The sequence below is a fragment of the Cryptosporidium sp. chipmunk genotype I genome, assembly GCF_004936735.1.
Source record: "Cryptosporidium sp. chipmunk genotype I strain 37763 chromosome Unknown contig_31, whole genome shotgun sequence".
Taxonomy (NCBI): domain Eukaryota; phylum Apicomplexa; class Conoidasida; order Eucoccidiorida; family Cryptosporidiidae; genus Cryptosporidium; species Cryptosporidium sp. chipmunk genotype I.
Genome location: NW_027125591.1, coordinates 239,220 through 263,630, shown reverse-complemented (window position 1 = coordinate 263,630; position 24,411 = coordinate 239,220). Strand labels below are relative to the sequence as shown.

Genomic DNA, 24,411 nt, shown 5'->3' with positions numbered 1-24,411 from the left:
TATTTGCATTGGTAAATATTTAACAGTATTTTTTTTTTAAATATCTTGTTTTTTTTATGCATATTTTAAAACCGCCAGGGCGTTTAGAATTATAATTATGAATACAATTCATCCAACTACATCTTCACTTAGCAATGAAATTGGTGATGATGAAACAAATATATCAGAGTTCCCATATATGGGCGAACTATTGAAATTTGGTGATTCTGAATTGAAAAATGACCAAAGTTCAAATCTACTAAACCAATTCTTTGATAATTGTACAGAAGACGAATCCGATTCTGAGAATATGCTTTCATTTGAATTTAGCACTTCAAATTATACAAATGTTAGGAAAAGAAAAAGAGATTCAACTGTTCGAAAAAAAATCAAGTCACAGCAAAATGTTACAATTGAAATCGAAAAATTGTTGCAAAAGGCTAATGATGCTTATTTAGAAAAAAAATTTATTTTAGCGATTGAAATACTTGAAGAAGTGGTTGTTAAAGCTCCAGGGTTACACGACCCTTTCCATATGTTGGGACTAATATATGAACAGGAACTAGACGATAAGGAAAAAGCAATTGGATTTTATTTAGTTGCTGCTCATTTAGTTGGCACTGATTTTTTTTTATGGAAAAGAATAGGCCAAATGTGCGCCGAAATTCAAGATTGGAGCAGGGCAATATACTGCTACTCAAAGTGTATCAAGAACTTAGAGTACTCTGAGAAATTAGGTGGAAAAGAATCGGTTGCACAATTAGAAGATGAAATACGATTTGAACTTAGTAGTGCATACTATTCAGTAAATGATATTAATAGATGCATACAACAACTAAAAATATTGTTTTGGAGACATCCTGGCGACCCACTTTTGGGTAAAGAGCTTGCTAGATGTTATCATAAAATTGGAAAGTTGAATTTAGCAGCGGAGACCCTTGAAAGCTGTGTAGATTATTGTGACGACGTAAATATTGTGAATATGCTATGTGAAGTTTATATTGATTTGAAACTATACCAGAAATGTGTTGACCTAATTCATAATTATTTTGAAAAGCTGAATATTAAATTAAATTATTTTAATTCAAAACCTAATAAAGTAGCTCAAAATATTAATAATGAAGTAATTGATAATCAATTATTGAAAAAAGTTCCGATTGATATTGCAACCAAATATGCAGTAGCAAATCTTAATTTTGGAAACTACACTCCTGCACTTCAAGTTTCTAAAATTATAAATGAATATAAAAACTTTGAAGATTTTATTGATTTACACTTGACACTAGGAGATGCATACTTTCAAGTTGGTAAATATGATAATGCAAATATTCACTTTGTAGCTGTATCAAATTCAAAATCGTTTGAGTCCAATCTTCCTTTTAATATTAAATATGCCTATTCACTCCATAAACTTAATTTAAATGAAGACGCTGTATCGCTTCTTAAAAAACTGCTAGAAAAAAATAAAGGCGTTTCAGGAGACTTTAATATTTCTAGAGCGAAGGCACTCTTAGCCTCCATATATTCAAAAATGGGTTATGACAATCTCAGCGAAGAGTTGATTTACACTATGAAGTATGACGAAATTATACAGTCTAAAGATATCTCAATTCCAATTCCACAGGAAATGAGAATAACTATTGTTCTTGATTTGTTTTCTGACATGAAAAAAGGAATTTTAGAAGCTGTAGATAGCTTTGATATTCAACCGTATCTAGAAACTGCAATTACTGTTAATATGCATTTTGAACCCAACAATACCTCTTTTCAAATATTTGCAGATCGATTTTCCAATGTAATAAATGAATTTCTTACTGATATAAAGCGTATAAACCAATTGATATATTCGAGGAAATATAATGAGAATAATAAAAAGATTACTTCGGAATGTATTGAAAAGGATGTATCCGGTACTACCAATCATTCTAAGAACCCTAATGATACATCTGCAATAAATACGAGTAAAAGGCTGCAAAGGGCAAATATACAGTTAGCAAAAGTGAGGAGTGAGCTTGGTTTAATTACATTAGAAGATATTTTAGCGTCTGAAAATGAATTTTGGCATTTTCTATCACTAGGTGCAATTTTTTTGAAATGTTCAAAAAAAAATAAAATTGCAGTGGAATTATTTGAAAAGCTCTTAAACAACTTAAAGTTAATATGCCCTGAAATGAATGGAGATTCACTAACTAAAGGTAAACATTCACTGCAAAAATTACTACTAACGTTATCATTTGAAGGTGGTATCTGGCGTGTACTACTAGGGCTTTTGAGAGAAGAATTTAACAAAAATTCCAATAAGAAAAGTATTTGCAAAGTGATAGGTAGCTTAATTTTAATGCCAAATTTATTTGTTTCAAAATTGAATACACTAAACAACCATTTTATTCTCGAAAAAGAAACGATTGGTGAAACTAGATCGTGGATACAAAGGCAAATCTCAAATTCAAGAGATAATCTGGAGCTTCGAATTATTACTGCCCATCTCTATGTCCTTTCTAATCGTCTAAACCAAGCATTATCCGAATACTTGAAAATCCACAGACTAATTCCTTTTGATGATTTAATTTCTCTTTGTCTAGGAGTCTCATTGATCGGAGTAGCAATTAGCAAAGAGTCCAAGAATCGAATTTTTTCAATAATCAAAGGATTTTCGTTTATTATGAGATATTCAAAAGGAAGACAGAGCATTTACGTTAATAATGAAGTTTACAAAGCAGAATGTTTCTATAATCTCGCGCGTGCATTCCATCAAATAAATTTGAAATCAAACGCAATAAGATGCTACATTAAATGTATAAATTTTCTAAATTCTATTACTGATGTGCGAAGCTATGACTCTAAGAAACTTAAAAAAATGGCATGCTACAATCTATCGCTCTTATCAAAGGCAGATATATTTGGAGGAATAATCTGGTAATATTATAATTCGTTTTTTTCTTGTTTACCTTTGCAGTTTTTTATCATTGCATTATTAAGTTCTTCTTCGAATTCAGGGGGGCAAATTGATCTAGATTTTAGACATGGTAGGCTTAGTACTTCACTTAAGCAGTGACAATCAGTTGCGCATTCATCTAAAATTGCATCCTTAGATTCAAACCTCAAACATCTTGTAATACAAGTATGCTCCTCATTTGGAATATTTCTTCCGTCTATGTGTTCATTGTTTCCTACATTTGAATTGTGTAACGTAGGTGTAAAATCTTCTGGAGGAGAAATCTTTCTATGCCCCCAATCTAGTACATCCAAAAATGATTGTCTTGCGAATTGTCCAACATCCGAGGCTGTATGAGTCTTACTTAGCTGATAAATCGACCCTGCAAGAAATATTGCACAGAATACTCGGATTGACAACATAAACCAATCGTCCCCTCTTCTTATTATGGAATAAAGTGGTTTAAATGAATCAATCACTCCAGTATCTTCATCAAATAAATTAGGAAGAATCCAAAAGTCAAAGCCAAAGAACCATAGAAAAGCAAATACTATCAATCTTCCAAAAAATACAATCAGCATCACCGATAAAAATACTACGGAAATATACCAAACAGATATTTTTATTGCTAAAGGCCAGGCAGGGAACATGAATAATGCAACAACTGAAACCAAAATTGATATCATTAATATATTTGACATTGTTTTATTACTATCGAAAGTAATAATGTAGAATGAGTGTTCATCAAAATTTTGATTGTTCGTTACACAAAGTCTTTTTGGCCACTTGGGAATTTTCAAATCATCAGTGTTAGTCCCAACTGGTTTGTGCTCAGCCCTGACAATAAATGAACGTCTAATCAACTCAGTTCCAACTTGATTCAAATCACTAATAGATTCAAAAGAGATATTTTTGGCGACCTCTGGATAATTTTCCTTAATATGATTTGCATTTTTTCTCATCCACCTAATAAATTCAATTCCACGAAAATAATCAACTGCTCTTCTTCCCACTTCGATTGCACCTTTAGTTCGTATACCAGTCTTTGAAGCCAGTAAAAATTTTACAAATTTTGTGTAGATTAATTCTTGATCAACTTGTTCTGCCATTTTTAATTATGTACTAATTAAAATAATTTTTTTTTTTTTTTGCGCCATACAAAACGATCATTAGAAAAATATAATTAGGTATGTGAACAAGGATAACTAAATAATCAGTATACTAGACTATAAGGATTGTTTTTTTGTGAGTATTATATTAAGTTCAACTAATATGTGCCAATAACCGTATAAGACAACTAATTTTTTTTTTTTTATATTAATAAACTCATTTAAATTTAATTCAGAAATGATTCAAGATATTATTAATTCAATCCTTAAAAAATCCCCTTCATTATTGGCATTTATTACCATTATTTCAATTAATTGTTTAACAATTTTTAATTTCATAGCTTGTCTTCGAACTGATCAATCAAGTTTACTTTACTGTATTTGGGTTGTAATACTAGTTTGGTATACTATCCTAAGCCTTCTGATTATCTACTCATTTACTTTACTTATTATTAAAGACCCAGGCTCTTTAGAATCACTTAAATGTGATAGTAATGCTCCAAATGAGTTCAAATCCACAATTAGATACTGTAATAAATGCTCAGAAAGAAAATGGAAGCCTCCAAGAGCACACCATTGTACAACCTGTAATATCTGCATTTTCAAAATGGATCATCATTGCATGCTTATAAACAATTGCATTGGATATTCTAATCAAAAAATTTACATTCTTTTCCTATTTTATTCAGTTTGCTCCGCTTCTTTAACGATTATTTCGTCATTCTTCCTCTTATCTAAGTTGCTAATATTTTCGTTAGAGAGTGGAATCAAAAAAATGAAACGTGCATTAATCATCGATTTAATAATCAATATAATAATTTTTCTAACTGCAATGATATTTTTATTGGACCAAATAGATTATATTTCTTCGAATTCGACGCTCGTAGAATTAATATCTAATAAGCGTGGAAAGAAAATGAAACTCATCAATAATTTTAAGATGATATTTGGAGAAAACAAATATTTATGGTTTCTACCTTTAAGAAATATAATAAAGCCTAATTTTAATGAAGAGCTTTATGAAATAATAGAATACCCTAACAATAGATATTTTTCTGAAATTAGATTAGCTGACACTGAACAACTAAAATCTTTCAGTGAGCTTTCTAAAGTAAATAGAAAATAAAGAAGTGTGGATAGCACTTATACTACTAGAATGGATTGTAGTAGAACTCAGTATAGTAACTAAATTAATGATAATTTACACTACCCGATATTTAAAAATTTATTTTTAGTTTGTGTAAAATGTGTACTATTCTTTGCCGCAAGATTCATTTTAGTAAATATGGGTTCGTCCATTTCTAAAGATAAGGATTCTTCTATACCACCGAACTGCTTAAAGTTTATTGAACCGTTTTTACAAAATGAGAATATTAGAACTAATTTATCTCTTTTGAATGAGTTACAGAAGCCAATTATTACCCCAATCGAAGATAATTCAATCATCGATCAATTAATCTTTGAGCATATTTCCTCTAAGCTATTTGTGAATAATGCAACAAGTGGCAATTTTCGTTCTCTAACTTTATTTTTTATTGAGACATTGCTTGAAAAAGAGAAAGAATTATATATTTTGATTGAAAACAACAAGGCACAACTTGATCGTCAAATATCCAGCATAAATCATTTAATTGGTTTGGGGATAATAATTAAATTTATTATTATACACTATTTAAGGAACTTCGGAATAGACACACTAATTAAATCGGCAGAACATACACAATATATTAATTTTGTAGATGAGTCAAAATCTACAAATGAACAATTTATAGAACTTGAAAGATTTATATTAAGTGATAAATATAGCGAAGTAGAAGGAAACATCAATATTAAACTTAATCTAATTAAGTATGTATATAAATCATCAAAATTTGTAAGAGAAAATGAACATTTATTAGCATCTTTTGAAGACCTATCCGTATTTGAACAGCTTTTTTCAAATATACCTTCGTTCCTAGTTTACTCCCAAAGATATATCGAGCAGAGTAATTCAGTAACAGAGGTTTGTAATTTATTAATTAGCCTTCAGAATACTCTAATGGATATTATGTTGATATTATTCCTGCCTAATATAGAAAGTCACCTAAATATAGATAAAGGTGATATTTACACATTTATTACATGCTTTCAGGTTTATTCATCAATAAGATCTGTAAAACATATATATTGTGAAGATGATTCTGAGTACTTCCAAGATATTAGGTATCTATTCTTGCAATGTTTAATTAAGAAATCGTTCGACTTTGAACAGAAATGCCAATTATTTGAAATAAATAAAAAAAAGTCGATTATACTGCTTTCAACAATTCTTTTTATTCCACCAGAATTAAAATTCAACATATATTCTGAATGGATTAACCATTTTTCTGATCCAAGATTTATTCCAAATAGCATTATTTCGTCAGATTCTAGTACAGATTCAGATGTGGATGGGAACCTAACTGACTTTGTGAATTTTCCTTACTTTGAACAAGCCTATCGTTCGGTAACTATTAATGGGGTTCTTGTAAAATACAATCTTTTCGTTTTCTTACTATATTCTTTAGTACATTCAAACACTAACTTTATTTCATATTGTTTATCAAGAGCAGACCCAGATGCCTTAATACTTGCATTATTGGAGCCCGTATATATTATCTCAAAAAACATAGATGAAGCGAATCAATGCAAACTTGTTGCACTACTCTCTACTATTCTCAGATTGACAAATGATTCGAATATGTGCAAAACTTTACGCTATACATATATAGAAAGCCTTCCAATTTGGCTAGAAGAAGATTCACTCAAAAAAGTAATTTATAAATGTATCAGTAATAAAGAAAAAAATGGATTTGAATCATTTGAAAAACATTCAATATCTATTGGTAACATTTTACTAGTTGTATTACTTAGAACAATGTTTTATAACTACAAATTAGGTAAGGACATTTATTTATGTAACATTATTTGTTCTATTATTGAAAATATTTCAATTTACATGAAGAACTTTCATTGGCATGTTGCGGAGAAACTTACTCATTATTTAATTTTCTTAAATAGTCAAATATACTGCTCACTAAATACCTATAATGGAGATCGATCAAACTTAAGATCCTTTAACAGATTCTACTGCGGAATTTTAATGCATAAATCATTACTCAAACTAATTATTGAGAGCTTAAAAGATGAGAATTTGTTATCAAATTCCGAACTTATTTACATTACAATCAAGTTTTCACTAATTTCTGAAATTCAAAAGTTGATTGTTTTTCTCAAAAGTAATATCGGCCATAAAATATCTGATTCTAAGTCAAATTTTGAAGTTAAAAAATCTAATTTCCCTTCTGTGACAGAAATTCTTAATTCAATTATAGAGCTTTACGAACCCATCAAAACGAATATCCGCTGTTTTGAAAATGAACTAATAAACATTGACAGTATTTCAACGACTGAAAACATTTATACTATCTTTCAAACTATTCAAGATATTATTCTATCAAAAAAATATTCAAAGCAAATATTATGCTATACTAGTAAACGTGCAATGTTTCAACGAAACTACAATTCGGAATTTAGATTCTATTTCAAAACCATTTATTCTGAATACTGGGGAAATTTTCTCAAATAAATGTTTAATAGCTTTCAACCTAAGGATAAATACATAAACAACTTAAATCAATATAAAATGTTATGAGTTGTGATTAGAAGTGCAAATAAAATACATTCAAGTACTAACACTGTTAATATCATTTATTTAACTCATAAAAATTGATTAGAACACTTCAATGCAATATCAAATTGTATATAAAAGGTGTTTAAATTAACCAATTCGTTTGTGGCAAAATTGATGAGTATTCTTGGTTTTTCATCAAATTCAGACCAAATAAATAGTTATTTTTTTTAATCACCTATTTATAACAGATTGCAGTCAAATAATCAGCATTTTTGAAATAGGGAAATAATGATTAAATATGTACTATATTTCAAAATTAAAAAAGAAATGTCTAGTCATTTAAAATAATTTCCAATAGAATAATATTTTATTTTAAGTAAATCACATAATGTTTCATATTTTATTTTCTTGGATCTCAATACCGAATAATATATAATTAATTTTGTCTACTTAATTATCTTTATGTACCGCCGTAATCATTACGGTTATTTTTGACATTTTGCGATGCATCGTCATAAACCTATATTAAAACAATCGAACAAACCCTTCAAAGGGAAATCGTCCATACGCAAGAAATCAGGTCAAAAACTTAGATTTAATGGCAGGTCTATTTTAAAACCACTTTCAGGAAAAGATAGAGAAAACCAAAAAAACCAGTTACGAAAAAATAAAATAATTTCTAATAACTTGAGAAAGGAAGAAAAGGTAGGTCAGCTAGGAACTCCAATACTATGTACAATTGTTCCATTCAACTCTTATTGCGATCCTGCCTCAGTTCTTAAAGTGTTATCGAATTATATTTGCCTCCATTACCCTGGAAACTCTAAGACCGAGGTTCATTTTCAAAACAATTCAAATAGTGTATTCACATTTAATATAGGTAAACATAAGTTATCTATATGCATTGCGGAGTATAACAAAATTCTTGATGCATTGGACTTAATAAAATGTTCGGATTTTGTTATAGCCTTGTTTGGGTTTAATGACGAATTTCAAGCATTTGATGAAATAGGATATAAAATGCTCAAATCGATTAAACTTCAAGGCCAAACTGATACAATTGGGGTTTTTTCTCATAACGAGACTTATAATTCCGATAATAAAATTTTGGATTGTGAAAAGGTATTTAAGAAATCATTTGAAATGGAATTTGACAAGAATATGAAGTTTTTCTCTTTACAAAAGCAAAATGATATTCGAAATTTAATATCTTCAATTCCTAATTTGGGTCATTCGAAACTATCTTTAAGGGACGGAAGAGGTTATATACTTTCAGAATCATCAAGTATTGCAGTTACTAATTATTCTAATGAAAAAAAAAGCCAGCTTGTAATCAAGGGTTATGTTCGTGGAGTAGGATTATCCATGAATTTTCCCGTCCATATAACTAATATTGGTGATTTCGTTATTGATGAAATTCACCCTATTGACAATTGTATGTATAACACTTCTGTCCCAAAACCAAACCATATTCAATATAATTCGAGTAACTTCATAAACAATGAAATTTTGAACAAAGAACTTGTTGGAACTATTGAAACAGAAAACTCCATTTGTCTTGATAGCTCATGTGGAAATTCTGGTGAAAATGGCGAATCAATGGATATAGATAGTCCTAATAATTTGTTTACTAAGGAAATCGAGAATTATGAATGCAACGTAGATTTAGAGTCTGACACTAACAGTACGCACGAAATTCTAAATAGTAGCTCTGAAGATGAATGTGAAATTTTGACAGATGAAAGGAAAGTCGAATTGGGCACTGTTTGCCGTACTCGTTTCAAAAAGTATCGAGGCTTAGAATCTTTAAGAACTTCTAGTTGGGATCAGTTTGAAAATCTTCCTAAAGAATATTCCAAAATATTTGAAATCGATTCATTTAAAAAGGCGGGGGAAATTTCCAGGAAAATTTATGTTGATTGTTGCAATCAAGAAGATTTGAAAGGTAAGTATTGTGAAGTTAAATTATCTCCAGTATCTTCAGAAGCCCGAAAAGTATTAGAAGATGAGAAGATTTTAAATAGAATAATAATTCTATCATCGATATTACCTTTTGAAAGAAAAATTGGAGTTATGAATTTTAGGGTAAAAAGGACTATTGAGAATAATGATTTGATAAAGAATAAAACGCCATTAGTTCTACAGGCAGGGTTTAGGAGATTTTACATATGCCCTATAATAAGTAATTGCCCTCGCATTTCATCTGCGACCATAATAGAAAGAAATCAGATACTGAAACAATGCAAAGTTTTGCTGCATGGAGATTATTACATTATTTCATGCTATAGCACAATCATTTTTCCACCGTGTCCGATCTTACTTTTTTCACTAAATGATATGAAATTAAACTCTCAAAATAAAATTTATAAAAACTTCAACCCCAACAGCTTGGTATTAAATGATTGGCCTCTTGCATGGGGTGATATTGTTGATGCAGACCCGTATCGTGTTATTGTAAAAAGAATAGTGCTAGTTGGTAGCCTATTTAAAGTTAGAAAATCCAAAGGCGTCGTTAGAAACATGTTTAATAATCCGGATGATGTCAAGTGGTTTAAACCCGTTGGATTAAGAACTAGGAGCGGTATTAGAGGAATAATAAAGGAACCTTTAGGTATGCACGGATATATGAAGTGCCTATTTAGCAAGCCAATACAGCAAAGCGAAGTAGTTGGAATGCCCTTATATAAGCGAGTATTCCCTAAATGGTTTCCAATTACATGGTTCGAAGATAATAATACTAGAATTAATTAAATTCAGACTATATTCTAATATTGTTATATTTTAGGGGTAGCGATTAATAATGTATCACATTTTCCAAGGTTAATTAGCTCGTTTATTTTTGAGAATGCAGTAATAAATTGTTCAGAATTGTCCCTCGATATACAGTCTATTTTAAACGAGATACACTCTTTGTCTTTGTTTGAATTTAAAGATAAATCTATATTACCACCTCGCCTAAATATTAACTTTCCAATAGAACCTGAGGGAGTGTCGTGTAGTAAAGTAGGAATTAAATCTTTATTAATCTCGAAAATGTTTTTTTTGTTTTCAGGCATATATTTGGGTAATTGGAATACGGACCAACCCTCCAATTTTTTGGGAACCTTTTCGAGTCTAGATTCAGTAATATCATTGCAAACACTGGTGATTCGGTTGCCTATCGCTGGCTTAGCAGAAATCCTATTGGATGAGTCGTAAATGAAAGCCTGTTTTCTTGATTCATTTATGGCTTCGCTTCTGTGAAGGACCTTTATCGATGGCAAATCAAAATTATGCGTATTTTTGGGTTGTTTTACCTTTTCTAAGTCGAATTTCTCGCCAAACTTTATATTTGTCAATGAAATATTATCTGTTTGAGCACAGTTATCTACAGCTTCGCTTGAATTGAATGCAGTGACATTCGGGACAAACTTGATCCCATTATTAATTGTAACATCGTTACTACTATTCTTGCTTGAGAACTTTAATTTTTCATTCAATCTTGATGGTGTCTTGAATGATTGCAATCTCCTCATAATAAAAAAAAAAAAAAAAAAGAACAAAAATCTCTTGCGCGGTTTCGATTTGAATTCTACTTACGAGGTGTCAAAGTTGCTCTATTTCGAGAATGTTTTTTATGTGATAATTTTATAACATATACACTGATAAATTCCAATAAAACGAATAATACTGTTAATATTCTTTATTTATTAGAGGCTTAGTAATTCAATGAACTTTCTACAGGTTTTTTCGACTTTATTTCTCTTTCTTTTGCTTCAATTTTCAAAGTATGCTTTATGTGAAACTAATACAATCACATACTCTGAAAATAAATCAGAGGCATGGAATAGTGAGTTAGAGAGTAATCAGACCCTTTTGAGTGACATAGATAAATCGTATAAAACGAACGGACAAAACGTTTCCGAAGGTACCTTAAGTGGCAAATATGGCACCAAATTACCAGAAAAACCTCTATCTGTTAATTTGAGTAATGATGAGTATACGAATAGCACTAATGTGGATAATCTTCAAGTAATGCTGAGGGACGATTCGACAGTGAAGTCCTCGTCGTTTTTTAATCCAATGGATTTAAACAATCCATTTTTCCAAATGAAAGAAATATTTTTAAGTCCATTTAAACCAACTACTACTACCACAACTACTACCACAACAACCACAACTACTACTACCACAACAACCACAACTACTACTACTACCACAACTACTACCACCACAACTACTACCACTACAACCACAACTACTACTACTACTACTACTACCACAACCACAACTACTACTACCACAACAACCACAACTACTACTACTACTACTACTACTACTACTACTACTACTACTACTACTACTACTACAACCACTACTACAACCACCACAACTACTACCACAACGACAACTACTACCACAACGACAACTACTACTACTACTACTACTACTACCACGACAACTACTACTACTACTACCACTACCACAACCACCACTACTACTACTACTACCACGACAACAACAACTACTACTACTACTACTACTACCACAACCACAACTACTACAACTACTACTACCACAACAACAACAACTACTACAACTACTACTACTACAACCACCACAACTACTACAACCACTAGTACCACCACAGTTGATATTAATGCATTCAGAATTAGAAGGCTTAGAGAAAATCCAAACAGCTCACAAGAGATTGTAAAATCAACATTTATTAACCCAATGGATCTAAACAATATTCCTTTCCTACCAAAAAAAGAATTCTTTAAGCCATATTACACTACAACCACTACAACCACTACTACTACCACTACAACCACTACTACTACTACTACCACTACTACTACCACCACTACTACCACCACCACCACTACAACCTCAACCACCACAACAACTACTACCACCACAACAACTACTACCACCACAACAACTACTACCACCACAACAACTGCTACTACTACCACCACCACAACTACAGAAAGTGTACCTTTAAACTTGCCAAGCTTAGGTATTACAGCAAGCAATGAAGTTTCGCAGATCAATTCAAATCCATCACAAGAAATTGCAAGACCGAACTTTTTCCTTCCTATAGATTTAAGCAATCCATTTTTCCAAATGAAAGAAATATTTTTAAATCCATTTAAACCAACCACAACTACTACCACAACAACTACCACAACAACCACAACTACTACTACCACAACAACCACAACTACTACTACTACCACAACTACTACCACCACAACTACAACTACCACAACTACCACTACTACTACTACCACAACGACTACTACTACTACTACTAGTACCACCACCACAACTACTACCACAACAACAACAACAACTACTACTACTACTACCACAACCACAACAACAACAACTACTACTACAACCACCACAACTACTACAACCACTAGTACCACCACAGTTGATATTAATGCATTCAGAATTAGAAGGCTTAGAGAAAATCCAAACAGCTCACAAGAGATTGTAAAATCAACATTTATTAACCCAATGGATCTAAACAATATTCCCTTCCTACCAAAAAAAGAATTCTTTAAGCCATATTACACTACTACAACCACTACCACCACTACTACTACCACTACAACCACTACTACTACTACCACCACTACTACTACCACTACAACCACTACTACCACTACTACCACCACTACTACTACCACTACAACCACTACTACTACCACTACAACCACTACTACTACCACTACAACCACTACTACTACTACTACCACAACTACTACCACCACAACTACAACTACCACAACTACCACAACTACCACTACTACTACCACCACTACTACTACTACCACTACTGCAGCAAACTCATTTGCGAACGCGTCCAATGCTGACAAAATTATATCCGGGAATAGGAGGCTAAGAGATAATGCGAGCAACTCACAAAAAGCCAGTAAATCATCACTTTTTAACCAAATAGATTTGAACAACGTTCCTTTCCTCCCTAAAAAAGAATTCTTCAGGCCATATTACACAACTACAACCACTACAACTACCACTACTACTACTACCACAACGACAACAACTACTACTACCACAACGACAACCACCACTACTACCACTACTACTACAGCTGATGTTAACAACACACTTCCAAGTTCTTTAATTTCTTTATCTCAAAATAGTGATAAATTACAACCTCTTAACACCCAATCAAATGATGGTTCAAATTTAACTATTCCAACACAAAAGTTATTTAATGCAACCCCACCTGAAGTGGCCAAGGAACCAAATAAAACTCACAATGACAGCTTTGATTCAAAAAATGGAACTGATCAATTCAATAAACCAGCAAATAGATCAGAAAGGCAAACAAATTTAGTACAAAATCAAAATATTTTCAAAAAGTACCATACAACGACTACAACCGCATCAACAAATTTAAAGGATGATTTGAATTTGAATCAGTCAAAAGAGCCAGGATCCAATATTAAACCATTAAATTCAATTGAATCTAATCCTACTTATATAAAAAATACATCAGATAGGCTTAAGAAAACGCCAAGCGATTCAAATGCTATGGATCAAACTACAAATTCCAATAATGAAAGAGATATTAGTTCAAATGCAATGCTCACAAACAACACTTCTCAAAGCAAATTCGCTTTATCTCCCTTAAATGGTACGGAAGTAGCACCTTTATTCTCTAAGTTTGCTCCTAATGAAGATACTTCTGGCTCCGTCAAATTTGGCTATTCTTCACCTGCATTAAGTAAGGATAAAACCAGTTCTCAAGCTAATGAGTGAATTGAGAAATAAATTTATGAGATAATCTGAAGTTTATCGTTATTTAAATATCACTTGAATATCTGTAGAGTATGAATCACATTTAGAACGTGTTTAGTAACATTAAATTTACTCAGTTTATAAATTCTTCAAATTTTACCTTAAGTAAAATTCTTCTTTTATTATCGTATGTAATATTATTTGCAGACAAATGGATTGTTTTCTCTAGAATATAAAATATCAAATCTGGGCAGCGTATTAATGCATTCATTTTTCAGATCAAAACATAGATTGGAAACAAAAGATTCGTCCTCTGAACAATCTGTAAAAACTTTGTTAGAAAAGGTTTTTAAATCATGAAACGTATTATTTTTGTTATGTGTTGAAATATTATCTAACGGAAATTTTATATCATCCTCAGAACTAAATTGTATCTCTTCTGTTATTGCACCATTAATTTCAGAATGTTCCTCATTAATTGATCGACTGCTTGGATGTAACCATGCCATTTTTTCATAAAGAGCATCGTATGAATTATCCTCAAATTCGTCTTCACCTTCTTTATGAATGATTTCCAATGAGACTGACTTCTCAATTTGAATATCTTGCTTTTTCCTACTGAAAATATTGTCATTAAACAACTCTCCTCTAATTTTAATTATGGACTTATCGCTGTGAATATTCTCATCAATACCGCTACTTGAATAACTTATTTTTTCGCTTGATAAAACAGGAATTGCAATTCCATCATCATCAAAGGTAATAATATCGCTCTCAAAGTTGCATTGGAATTTTCTGGGTTGAAATATGCAGCTCAACCTATTTAATGCAATCTGCTGTGATATTAAATTAGCTGTCTCTCTATTCATTCTATCTGTCATATTATATACGCGCTCATAACAAACTACAGGATCTGTAAAGTTGGAAAATTCACCTTCATTAAATGGCTTGTCTAGCCAGATGTAAACTTCTTTATACTTATCGTGAAGGAAATTCATCATAAAATAATCATCATTTTTATCCAAGCATATATGCAATGAGGCAATTAATTGCTTAACTTCTTCATGTTTTTTCTTTGCGTCGTTAATTTCCTTTAAAATAATATCCTCGCTGTCAAACCATTCTTTTAATAGCTCATTTTTAAATTTGCTAATATTTTCATTCAATATTTGGCAAGCTTGGGATGAGTTAGTTTCAAGCTGCGGTTTTACTTCTTCAAGAAATGATTGTTGTTGTTTCTTCCATTCAGATGTTGAGTCTTGTACTGAATCCAGTTCAGAAATACGTTTAATTGCGAAATGTTGAAATTTCCCCAAAATATCTCTAATACAGTCTATTGCTTCATTTGCCATTAAAACCTTATGATCACGATGCATACCTACAGTTGCGCAAACTTCACAAAAACAATTGTGCTCACATGTTAAACAGAAGTACTTTGCTTCCGTTTGCTTATGTACAATACAATATTCCTCTGCGGATTGTTTTTTTTTCTTCTGAACTTGTTTTGTGCTTATATTGCCTTCAGTGCCATTTATACCTGATAAAATCTTCTCTTCTTTTGCAGCTTTAACAAGTTCAATAGCCGAATTAACTTGAACTGTTTCATCATTATTGGTATCAAGTTGTCTAATTATGTGGCTTTGAAGTGTAGAAACACTGTTATGAAACTCCCTGGCACACTTCGAACAAAATCCTTCACAACAATCAATACAATATACAGTAGAAATCCTAAATTGGCAGGTTGAACATGGAATCTTTGGAATAGAACCTAGAGTATTTTTTGAAGAGATTAAACCTAAGTCACGGGCTACTGGAAGCCCAGTTTTGCCCAAAACAGCTGATTTAAATCCACAAACTTTGCACATCATAAAATCCCCATTAGGTGTAACAGCGCTGATGTTGTTTAAAACGCAGGAGTAGTGATATCTATGCAGGCACGAAAGTAAGATATAAGATTCTTCATAAGTAGGCTGATTACAATATGAACATGGTACGATCTCATCATGGTCATCATTGGCAATATCGCTATTGGCACCTTGTTTATTAATTGCAACAATACCTGTAAATATAGCTCCTCCAGCAGTGTCTGGAGCCTTGCCAAATTCATTAGAGTTCATCAATACATTTCTGTCAAGCTGACTACTTGAATTCATCTCGCCAAATCTTATGCTAAAGTATTGTTAGATTACAAAATTCAGCACACATGTCATGTCCTGTCTTATAGTAAAATTTCGTTAAGCAGTGTTATTTTTAATTCGCTGCTTTTTCCCCCGTCCCACCTTGTTAATAACATAAACTTTAGGTAGCTTTTTATCGCACATATCATCATTGCTTTTTTTGTTACGCATCTTAAAGCTATTCTCTATTCTCTTCTTTTGAATAAACAACGCTCTTTTGTCCTCAATTGCAAATTCTACTATTGGCCGTTTTTCGTGAGAAAATATTTCTGGATTGTTGTTTAAAATTCCCAAAATTGATTTTGCAAGAGAAAATGAACCAGTATTCACAAATGCAAATCCTCTAGATTTGCTCGACTTTGACGAAGTTTCTCTAATTATATTTACTTTATTTATTAACCTTTTAAATATTAGTTTGCACTTTTTAGGAGAATTAATGCCCTGTTTCAATGCCATTAAAATCTTTCTAAAGTTAGAACCTTCAGATTTCTCGAACTCGGATACTATTTCACTTGCCAAATTCTTAACTTTAATGTCGCACATTTTTGAAATTTCTCTAATTAGAATATCATTTAATTCGCTCGACTTTATCTTGGTTGGAATATTACGAATACAAAGCCTAAATCTATTAACCTCATAGTTGGGGTTGCTCATTTTAACTTTTAATTCTTTCCATGAATTTTCGCGTAGTCTCAAATCATGGTTGCTAATACCTTCGGCTTCTTTCATGCCAGGTAGAATTAATCCTTCTTTAAACAAATCTAAACTCTGTCCAAATTTATCTGAACGGCCTTCATATGACTTTTTATTCTCGATATTTGCAATTTCTGATCTATTCAGAGCCAAATGAGCGAAAATTCTTCTTCCATTAAACTGAATGCCTATTTCAGGAGGCAAAGCAATCGCACTAAAGTTCTTAGAGTCTGTAATTGAATTTCCTTTATGTCTAAAAATATGACTATTATAGTGTTTATCAGCCACTTTCTCTCCTTCTAAAACCCTTTCAACTGATTCAATAGTCTTGAATTTAACGAAAGCAACCCCTTTTGGTAATTTTGTTAGTTTCGAAAAAACAATTTTTACATAAAGCGTTTCTCCAAATTTACCCTCAATCAATTCCTTAAGAGAAAATTCAGACATTTCAAATGGAACATTTCTTAAGAATATAGTTTTTCCCTCATCTGTATCGCTTGGATTTTTGTAAGGTATTTTTTCCTTCATTATTACAAATTTTGAATACAATTCAATTTTGAATGTCACCAATAATACAGCGCCAAAAAAAAAATTTTATTATGAAAATTTTTGTAAATCAAATTAAAACACGTATATTCAAGCTTTAAACTCAACTCCAACATTTATAATGTCTTCTTGTATTTGGATTATTAAAGCAATACAGACATAAACTAACTTTTTTTGAGTTTCGCATTTCTATTCCAATCTTTTTATATTTACAATGTTGACAGTATTCATCAATTGCATTTATTGATTTATGGTCTGGGGTAAATAGAGGCTTACTACACTCTATTTTTGACTGATTTTTACAAATTGCTAACTTTGTATTTTTAGAAATACGAACGATGCCATCACTTTTTGTTTCAGAAATGGGCATGAGGCCATTTAAACTTCTTTCAATTTCGTATACATCTATGCTAGACCTACAAAATCCACATTCAGATATATTTCGTTTAACTATATTCCCATTCTTCATTACGACGCTTGCATCCCATTTAGGGAAATAAGCGCTAAATGCCAAATCCAAATGGCTAATAAACTCTAACATTTTTTCATATATATTCTTCATGAGTGCAGCTATCTGTTCAACAACATAACTTCTAGAATATTCACCGGAAGTTATTTTTTCAATATTGCGTTCAATTATCTGTCTAATTTTAAAATGCATTAGGTTGTAGACCGACATATCTTGTGAATCAAATAACTTTATTTTACTATTAAAATTCAGTTTATCAATATTTGATTCCATTTTCCTGGAGATTGATTCAAATCCATTATATAAAGCGATTCCTAAAGCCGTTGGAGAAAGTAATGACTTTGAATTTTTTTTAACATATTGCCTGGTTTGCACCTTTTCAATATGTTCATGCATAGTAGCATCTGTTCCTATCCCGTTTTTATCCATTAGATCAATTAGCTCAGCTTCACTCAATAATGTCGGAGGGGTTGTTTTACATTTACGAAAGAATAACTTATATGGGAATGCTAAACTACCAAGATTAAATTTTGGTAAATTCTTTGTTTTTATTTTTTCAAATGGAGAGTAAATCTTTAACCAGTTTTCTTCTAGTAAAATCTATAAGGAATTAATTAGTTTGATGATTTAATTAATTAACTTACGGTTCCTTTGGTTTTGAATATTTCACCAGAAACGTCAATTTTAACAGTTGTTTCCATTAATACAGCATCATTTGAGCATGAAGATAAAAAGTGGCGTGTAATAAGTTCGTATAGCAACCATTCTTCGTGTGAAGAAGCTTGTTCCTTAATTAAACATTTTACAGGATGGATCGGCGGGTGGGAACCATCATCTTTACAACCTTTTCTTGGTGCTGAAAAACTGTTTAAATATAATAACTCTTTTGCAAATGATCCGAATATATTGCTTTTTTCTTGCTCTTTTATATACTTTGAGATATCAATGCTATCTGAAAAACTATTTGTCTCTGTTCTTGGATATGAAATATAGCCTTTTCTATAAAGATTTTCTGCAATATTAATGCATTTTAGAGGGGAAAATTTTAATTTGTTGGATGCCACTTTTGTCATTTCAACTGTATTAAGTGGCAAGGGTTTTCTCTTTATAATCTTATTATTAACTATTTCTTTAATTCTTGCACTTGAATTCTCTACACAAGCTTCATATATAATAAATGCAAACAAGTAATCAAAAATTTTACCTCTTTCCCACTCAAAAATTATACTCGAAATTTCTTCGTTATTTCCTTCGTAAATTTCCATTTTGATTTCCAATGTAATTGTCCACTCATCTTCCTCTCTGAAATTAATAATCTTGTTATATCTATTTACAACGAAACCAAGAGTAGGGAATTGGCATGTTCCATAACTAAGTGTCTGTTCTGGAATAGGGAATAACCTACTATATCTCAGTGTTAAAAACCTCGTAAAGGAGGATCCAACTCTTAAGTCAATCTCTTTTCTAGCCTCGACAGCATCACTTAATGCGCGATTGGGAAATGTTAATTTTTTCATTGCATTAGTAATTTCAAATTTAGTAATCGCTGAAAAATGGGCTCTAAAAGTAATCAGGTTTTTGTTCGAGTTTAAACAAATGCTTAATACTTCGAATGCAATATTCTCGCCTTCCCTATCACAGTCCAACCATAGAATTAAGTAAGTTGAGATTTTTGAAAAATATGTTAAGTTATCTGCAATTCCCATGCAATCAGGTAAAATTGAACTAATAACCGGCGTAGATAAATCCAATAGTATAGCAGGATTTACAGAACCCCAGTCTGAATATTTAGACTCAAATCCAAGTTGTTTCAAATGGCCTCTAACTGATGTAACTATCATGTTACAATCATCCCCACAAAACTCGTATGGAAAATATAGTACAATATTTTCCAAACTTTTGCTCTTCAATCTATTAGGTGATTGACATTCTGGGCAGAGAATGTTAGCAATTTCTTTTGCAACCGAGTTTTTTTCTGCAACACATAGAATTGTTTTTTTATCATTTCTAATAAAATTATTTGCTAAAAGATTTTTAGACTTGTAATCATAGCTATTATTGTTTTTCCTAAAGATCTTCCTCACTTTGATTTTTCTGTATTTAAGTAGATTAGTATTATCTTTTTTCTGCATTAATTTCTCAATAAATTGAAAAATTAGTATACCCGCAATTACTTTTTTAGAAAAAAGCCAGTGTTAAAAAAGCCATGGCAATTTCAATTATTCCACTAGGTGCAGGCCAAGATGTAGGAAGATCGTGTATTATAACAAAAATAGGATCAAAAACCGTTATGTTTGATTGTGGAATGCATATGGGTTTTAAAGATGAAAGAAAATATCCTGATTTTAGGTTAATTAGTGCCACTCTAGACCCTATAATAATAAATGATTACATTGACTTGGTCATTATATCCCACTATCATTTAGATCACTGTGGTGCACTACCTTTTTTTACAGAAAAAATAGGCTATACAGGTCCAATTGTAATGACGTATCCGACAAAATCTGTTTCTTCTGTTTTACTTTCTGACTGCTGCAAAATTATGGAGCAAAAATTACTATTGCAGAAAACAAGTATTGATGTGGCACCTTCAAATGAAACTATTTACAATAACGAATATGGTTTTTTTACAGCTTCTGATGTCTGGAGCTGCATGGAAAAAGTAAAGGCTGTTCAGCTTCATCAAACTATAGTTGTTTCAGGAATAGAAATTACTCCATATTATGCAGGCCATGTTTTAGGGGCTTCGATGTTTCATATTCAAGTTAATGGAGAATCTATTGTTTATACTGGTGATTTTAATATGGTTAGAGATAGGCATCTAGGTCCAGCGCTAATACCTAAGCTACTACCAAGTTTATTAATATCAGAAAGCACATACGCAACATACATTAGGCCTTCAAGACGCTCAACTGAGAGAACCTTTTGTGAAATGGTATACTCTTGCTTGAAAAGAGGTGGAAAAGTATTGATACCTGTATTTGCAATTGGTCGGGCGCAAGAGCTCTGTATATTATTGGAAATTTACTGGCGTAGAATGCAAATAAGGTTCCCCATATTTTTCGGAGGTTCAATGACAGAAAAGGCCAATTTATATTATCAGTTATTTACTAACTGGACCAACACACCACTAGCTGATAATATTTTTACCTTTCCACATGTAATGCCTTACGACAAATCTATTCTGACACTTTCAGGTCCAGCAGTACTTTTTGCAACACCAGGAATGCTTCATACTGGGCTTTCTCTTCAAGCCTTTAAAATGTGGGCACCCGATTCAAACAATCTTACTATTATTCCTGGTTTTTGCGTATCTGGCACTATTGGCTCTAAGATTATTAATGGTGCAAAAAGGGTTTTCATTGACCAAAAAGATCCCACTACTTGTATTGAAGTAAGATGCAATGTAAAGTATCTCAGCTTTTCATCCCATGCAGATTCAATTGGAATACAATCACTTATTTCTCACTCAGAGCCACAATCTATAGCATTTGTCCATGGAGAAAGGCATGGTATGCTAAATCTGGCATCTTTCATAAATTCTGAATTTAAAATTCCGTCATTCTGTCCACACAATGGTTCAATTACTTCTGTACCCACTAAAGGGAACTCTAAATATGCATGCTACCTTTCAATCAAGTATTCATTGGCAAACGCTATAAATTCATTACAGAATTTATTATTGAGCAAATTAGATGCCAGAAATATTATCGAGAAGTTTAAGATAAAACAGTTTAATAATTCGATTACTTATTTATTTGAAAGTATGGTTCGATCAATTTTCCATATGCGTTCGTTGATCATTGAATACTATGATATACCCAAACTTTTCCAAATTTACATATTTACTTCAAAATATTTGGATCACAATTATTCATTTATCTTGACAAAAAACGAATTATATACATACTTGAGAGGAAATTCAAAGGCTTTTCAAAAGAAAATAATGAAAATTAAACAATCTAAAAATAATAAAGTTATATCAGAAACAAATATCGCAAGATATCAACATGAAATTCTCCAAATAAAATCTTTTTATGGCACTAAAAAATTTAATTTAATGTTTTATTTAGATATATATAACATTGAAATTTTCAAGCTACTGGCTGCAATAGGAAATTTGTTAAAAAATGTAATTCGCAAACATATTATCATTAACAAAAATTGCAATTTAAGAAAATCGCACTTAAACAATGAAATGATTAAAAAAAAACTAATTAAGTCATATTCTTATGATAATTTGAGTATTATTACTTACAAAAGTTTAATTGTGAAAATTATTGCTGAGAGCCATCAACTAGATATTATTAATAAATATCTTTTAAATGGAATTAATGTTCAATCTAACATTGACCTTAAGAAAGCCATTGTAAATAAAATAGAAATTTCTTGGTCTTTTATTGATAATATGAGCGTCGAGATTTCAGATTTTGTTAAAATTTTAGAAAATAAATAGAAGAAATATTTCATTATAATTGAATTAAGATTAATTTGAAAAATTGAATACAAATTTTTAAAAGCTCACTAAAAACATTAAACCGGATTTTTTTTTCTTTGCAACTTTCAGCCTTTAGAGTTTTTATATTCTAATATATGGCTAATTAGGGCATTTGCGATCAAAGAAAAATCGCCACTTGTCCTAAAAAAATTTTCGACTGATCTTAGAATTTTATCAGAATTGCATTGCTTTGCAGTGATCATAATGGTCCATACGGACTCAGTATTGATATTTGCAATAATAACAGGTACGCATGCATTATATAATGATTCAATTTCATACTTATCTGAAAATTTGAATAAATCTATAATCTCTTTCCAGTTTTTAACTTTATCGTCACTCAATAACCCGCAATCACCCGTTAAAATATAATCCAATGCATTTCTTAGAATATAAGGTGATGCATCGTCAGCTGGGATTGAAAAGCACATAGCTTTTGAATCTGAGAAGTTTGATAAAAAAAAATTATGAAAATACTTCGATCTTGCAGCAAGTGTAAACTTAGGAACATGAAAAAGCTCGGAACCACAATTTAATGTGACTTTTTCACATAGTCTATCTGAACATTTTGTAGAAAGCTTGGAGATGTCATTTGCAAGCCACAAATAGTCTTGTGTTACAATTCTGTTAGATAAAAAACTAGGAACTATTACACTTCCATCTGAATGAATAACTTCTTTATATGACTTGATGTTTATTTTAACACGGATTGCACCACCAAATACAAAATATTTAAGAATAGTTCTCTCCCAATTCAAAATTTTATCTTCCGAAGATTTTATCTCATAACTTGAGCCCAAAGAATTGTTCTGAGTACTATATGTGTCTAACGCTTCATCAGAAAAATAAATCAATTCATCTAATGAACGAGTTCTTTCCAGATTATTCTCAAATGGGGGAGGAATCTCTCGACTTAAAGAACTCTTATTAGAATTTCCGTCAATTAAAATAGTATCATCAACTATATTAATTTGCATATAATCCTCCCAGCCCCAACTTGAATCATTAACACTAAAAACTCGAGGTTGAGAAAGCGAGACTGTTGTGCCCTCAATGATATTTAATCTATCATCTAATAAAGATATTTCAAATTGTGCAATCCTAATTTGTTCAGAGTATGAAAACAAATAAATTGACAACATATTACCATCACAGTTTACTCCTGCAGGGAATAAGGTTAGAAACCAAGTTCCATTGTGCTGGTCACCAAATTTTTTACTAATTATTCTGTCGTGATTAGGTAATGCACGTTGTATCGCGAGTATTCTGATTAAGGGGAAATCTTCAATTGTCCAAATATATTCTATAGAGTCAGTTCTCAAACGTGTTGAGCTGCAATTAACAACAGACATTATAACAACTTTATTATAATCAATTTGTTACTTTGAAATAAATCTACATATTAACTAGATAATCAAGAAAATTGACGCTACCTTTCCACTCTTGCGGTCAAAAATGACTAAAAACCCAAATTTAGTCAGTAATAATAGATACTTGTAATAACAAAAAATATGCTTCTTAACCAAATTCCCTTGCCTTTTCTCAATATGACTTTTTTTTTTAAATTATTGAAATAGTTAAAAATTCATAGCGG

At 31.3% G+C, this 24,411-nt stretch overlaps 12 protein-coding genes across 12 annotated transcripts; 6 read left to right on the top strand and 6 right to left on the bottom strand.

Annotated features, from left to right (window-relative positions):
- Window positions 1-97: 97 nt before the first annotated feature.
- ELE39_002664 (tfc4p like TFIIIC subunit TPR repeat containing basal transcription factor) lies at window positions 98-2,899 on the top strand (the record flags this gene model as incomplete). The annotated part of the gene is made up of 1 exon (XM_067345768.1): window positions 98-2,899. The coding sequence occupies one exon, from the start codon at window positions 98-100 to the stop codon at window positions 2,897-2,899; it is 2,802 nt and encodes a 933-aa protein (XP_067201626.1).
- A 2-nt stretch (window positions 2,900-2,901) lies between these two features.
- ELE39_002663 (conserved having 3 transmembrane domains and ER retention motif ER) lies at window positions 2,902-4,023 on the bottom strand (the record flags this gene model as incomplete). Its single annotated transcript, XM_067345767.1, has 1 exon — window positions 2,902-4,023. One exon carries the CDS (start codon window positions 4,021-4,023, stop codon window positions 2,902-2,904), a length of 1,122 nt encoding a protein of 373 aa, XP_067201625.1.
- A 238-nt stretch (window positions 4,024-4,261) lies between these two features.
- On the top strand, window positions 4,262-5,149 carry ELE39_002661 (DHHC family palmitoyl transferase with a signal peptide and 4 transmembrane domain; the record flags this gene model as incomplete). The annotated part of the gene is made up of 1 exon (XM_067345765.1): window positions 4,262-5,149. One exon carries the CDS (start codon window positions 4,262-4,264, stop codon window positions 5,147-5,149), a length of 888 nt encoding a protein of 295 aa, XP_067201623.1.
- A 159-nt stretch (window positions 5,150-5,308) lies between these two features.
- On the top strand, window positions 5,309-7,630 carry ELE39_002660 (uncharacterized protein; the record flags this gene model as incomplete). Its single annotated transcript, XM_067345764.1, has 1 exon — window positions 5,309-7,630. One exon carries the CDS (start codon window positions 5,309-5,311, stop codon window positions 7,628-7,630), a length of 2,322 nt encoding a protein of 773 aa, XP_067201622.1.
- Window positions 7,631-8,179: 549 nt separating this feature from the next.
- Window positions 8,180-10,426, top strand: ELE39_002659 (Tsr1p GTpase; the record flags this gene model as incomplete). Its single annotated transcript, XM_067345763.1, has 1 exon — window positions 8,180-10,426. The coding sequence occupies one exon, from the start codon at window positions 8,180-8,182 to the stop codon at window positions 10,424-10,426; it is 2,247 nt and encodes a 748-aa protein (XP_067201621.1).
- Window positions 10,427-10,449: 23 nt separating this feature from the next.
- On the bottom strand, window positions 10,450-11,190 carry ELE39_002658 (uncharacterized protein; the record flags this gene model as incomplete). Its single annotated transcript, XM_067345762.1, has 1 exon — window positions 10,450-11,190. The coding sequence occupies one exon, from the start codon at window positions 11,188-11,190 to the stop codon at window positions 10,450-10,452; it is 741 nt and encodes a 246-aa protein (XP_067201620.1).
- A 193-nt stretch (window positions 11,191-11,383) lies between these two features.
- On the top strand, window positions 11,384-14,455 carry ELE39_002657 (uncharacterized protein; the record flags this gene model as incomplete). Its single annotated transcript, XM_067345761.1, has 1 exon — window positions 11,384-14,455. One exon carries the CDS (start codon window positions 11,384-11,386, stop codon window positions 14,453-14,455), a length of 3,072 nt encoding a protein of 1,023 aa, XP_067201619.1.
- Window positions 14,456-14,631: 176 nt separating this feature from the next.
- On the bottom strand, window positions 14,632-16,587 carry ELE39_002656 (B-box zinc finger domain-containing; the record flags this gene model as incomplete). Its single annotated transcript, XM_067345760.1, has 1 exon — window positions 14,632-16,587. The coding sequence occupies one exon, from the start codon at window positions 16,585-16,587 to the stop codon at window positions 14,632-14,634; it is 1,956 nt and encodes a 651-aa protein (XP_067201618.1).
- An 81-nt stretch (window positions 16,588-16,668) lies between these two features.
- On the bottom strand, window positions 16,669-17,832 carry ELE39_002655 (nucleolar NOP4 rrm domain containing; the record flags this gene model as incomplete). Its single annotated transcript, XM_067345759.1, has 1 exon — window positions 16,669-17,832. One exon carries the CDS (start codon window positions 17,830-17,832, stop codon window positions 16,669-16,671), a length of 1,164 nt encoding a protein of 387 aa, XP_067201617.1.
- A 121-nt stretch (window positions 17,833-17,953) lies between these two features.
- On the bottom strand, window positions 17,954-20,451 carry ELE39_002654 (DNA topoisomerase III; the record flags this gene model as incomplete). The annotated part of the gene is made up of 2 exons (XM_067345758.1): window positions 17,954-18,919; window positions 18,964-20,451. 2 exons carry the CDS (start codon window positions 20,449-20,451, stop codon window positions 17,954-17,956), a joined length of 2,454 nt encoding a protein of 817 aa, XP_067201616.1.
- Window positions 20,452-20,525: 74 nt separating this feature from the next.
- On the top strand, window positions 20,526-22,775 carry ELE39_002653 (CPSF metallobeta-lactamase; the record flags this gene model as incomplete). The annotated part of the gene is made up of 1 exon (XM_067345757.1): window positions 20,526-22,775. One exon carries the CDS (start codon window positions 20,526-20,528, stop codon window positions 22,773-22,775), a length of 2,250 nt encoding a protein of 749 aa, XP_067201615.1.
- A 107-nt stretch (window positions 22,776-22,882) lies between these two features.
- On the bottom strand, window positions 22,883-24,169 carry ELE39_002652 (BTB POZ domain-containing; the record flags this gene model as incomplete). The annotated part of the gene is made up of 1 exon (XM_067345756.1): window positions 22,883-24,169. The coding sequence occupies one exon, from the start codon at window positions 24,167-24,169 to the stop codon at window positions 22,883-22,885; it is 1,287 nt and encodes a 428-aa protein (XP_067201614.1).
- Between the last annotated feature and the right edge of the window lie 242 nt (window positions 24,170-24,411).